The sequence below is a fragment of the Passer montanus genome, unplaced genomic scaffold (assembly GCF_014805655.1).
Source record: "Passer montanus isolate IOZ18808 unplaced genomic scaffold, ASM1480565v1 scaffold2131, whole genome shotgun sequence".
NCBI classification, from domain to species: domain Eukaryota; kingdom Metazoa; phylum Chordata; class Aves; order Passeriformes; family Passeridae; genus Passer; species Passer montanus.
In genome coordinates, this window is record NW_024366739.1 from 1 (window position 1) to 1,855 (window position 1,855).

General features: G+C 33.5%; 1 protein-coding gene across 1 annotated transcript; it reads right to left on the reverse strand.

Annotated features, from left to right (window-relative positions):
* Positions 1-668: 668 nt before the first annotated feature.
* LOC120502281 (mitochondrial inner membrane protein OXA1L-like) lies at positions 669-1,645 on the reverse strand (the record flags this gene model as incomplete). The annotated part of the gene is made up of 2 exons (XM_039709545.1): positions 1,519-1,645; positions 669-860 (listed from the first exon to the last, which is right to left on the reverse strand). Coding segments are annotated over exons 1-2 (273 nt in total), but the record flags the coding sequence as incomplete, so codon positions are not given.
* Positions 1,646-1,855: the final 210 nt, after the last annotated feature.

Genomic DNA, 1,855 nt, shown 5'->3' on the forward strand with positions numbered 1-1,855 from the left:
ATTTTTTGGGGATTTTTTCTGATTTTTTTTTTATTTTTTATGAATTTTTTCTGATTTTTCGACAATTTTTTGTGAATTTTTTGGTCAATTTTTAATCAATTTTTAATCAATTTTTAATTATTCCAAATAGATTTAAAACTAAGAAATTCTTTTAAAATAAAGGGATTTTTGGGGAATAATTTGGAATTTTTAATACAACTTTTTCTGAATTTCTTGAATTTTTTTATTCATATTTTTTTTGATTTTTCAAGCATTTTTAAAGCTAAAAGTTATGGAATATTTCAGAGCAATTGTAGAATTTTAAACTAAAATTCTGGGATTTTTTCCATAATCTTTAGGGAATTTTTTTCATAATTTTTGGAGGATTTTTAAAAGATTTTTTGGGGATTTTTCGAAGAATTTTTAGGAGAATTTTTGAGGATTTTTAGAAGAATTTTTGGGGATTTTTTTTAAAGAATTTTTGGGGATTTTTTAAAAGAATTTTTAATTTATTTCCATCCCCCAAAATCCCAATTTCCCCCTAAAAAAATCTCGTTTTTCATTCAAAAAATCACATTTTTTCACCTAAAATTCACATTTTTTGCCATAAAATCTTCATTTTTTCACCTAGAATCTTCATTTTTTCACCTAAAAACTCCATTTTTTTTCCCCAAACCCCTTTTTTTTGCCCAAAACTGCGATTTTTGGCCCCAAACCTCGAGCACGAGCCAGGTGGAGGCAGTGACCAGCACAGGCAGGACGTAGAAGGGGTCGGGGGCGGCCAAATTGGGGAACCAGCCCAGCCCCCCCTGCAGCAGCCCCGGCACCGGCGCCGCCGCCATCCCCTGCAGGGCGAAGAAGAACGACACAAAAAGGGGGGTCTGGGACCCCCCAACAATTAATAGTTAATTAACACATAATTAGAAATTAATTAGGATTTTTAATGGAATTTTTTTCTGATTTTTTTGGGATTTTTTTCTGATTTTTTTTGGATTTTTTATGAATTTTTTCTGATTTTTCGACAATTTTTTGTGCATTTTTGGGTCAATTTTTAATCAATTCCTAATCAATTTCTAAATACTTCAAACAGATTTAAACATAAGAAAGTCTTTTAAAATAAAATAATTTTTGAGGAATAATTTGGGATTATTAATAAATTTTTTTCTGAATTTTTTCCATTTTTTATTGATTTGTTTTCATTTTTGAAGTCCTTCTAAAGCTAAAACTTATGGAATATTTCAGAGCAATTATGGAATTTTAAACTAAATTTTTGAAATTTTTTCAATAATTTTTGGGAATCTTTTTCAGAATTTTTTTAGAAATTTTTCAAGGACTTTTTTATTTTTTTTTTTAATTTGAAGCCACAAATTCTTCACAAAACACCCAAAAATTAAAGAAATCCCCCCCAATTTTCAACCCAAACCCCCCCAGATTTTCCCAGCACCCCCCAAGGTTTCTCCAGAATTTATTCCCGAAATTTTTTTGGGATTATTCCGGAATTTTTTGGGGCAAATTCCCGAATTTTTGGTGTTTCCAAACCTGCACGAGGGGCACCAGGAAGCCCCGGAGCGGATTGACGTCGTGACGCCGCTGATACGAGACCAGTTCCGAGTAAGCCATGGCCACTGAGGGGTTAAAAAGGGGCGTGGTAAGCCCGGGCGGGCGTGGCAAACAAGCCACACCCACCTCAGATCAGCCACACCCCAAAAATCCTGAAAAAATTGAGAAAAATTAGCAAAAATTTGCAAAAATTAAAATGGAGCGAGGCCCCTTTAAGAGCAAGCCACACCCACTTGATGCCCATATATGGAATAAGACTAATGTTGAAGACATTGAGGCCACACCCCTTTTGCCACACCCATTTAAGGTCATGTTT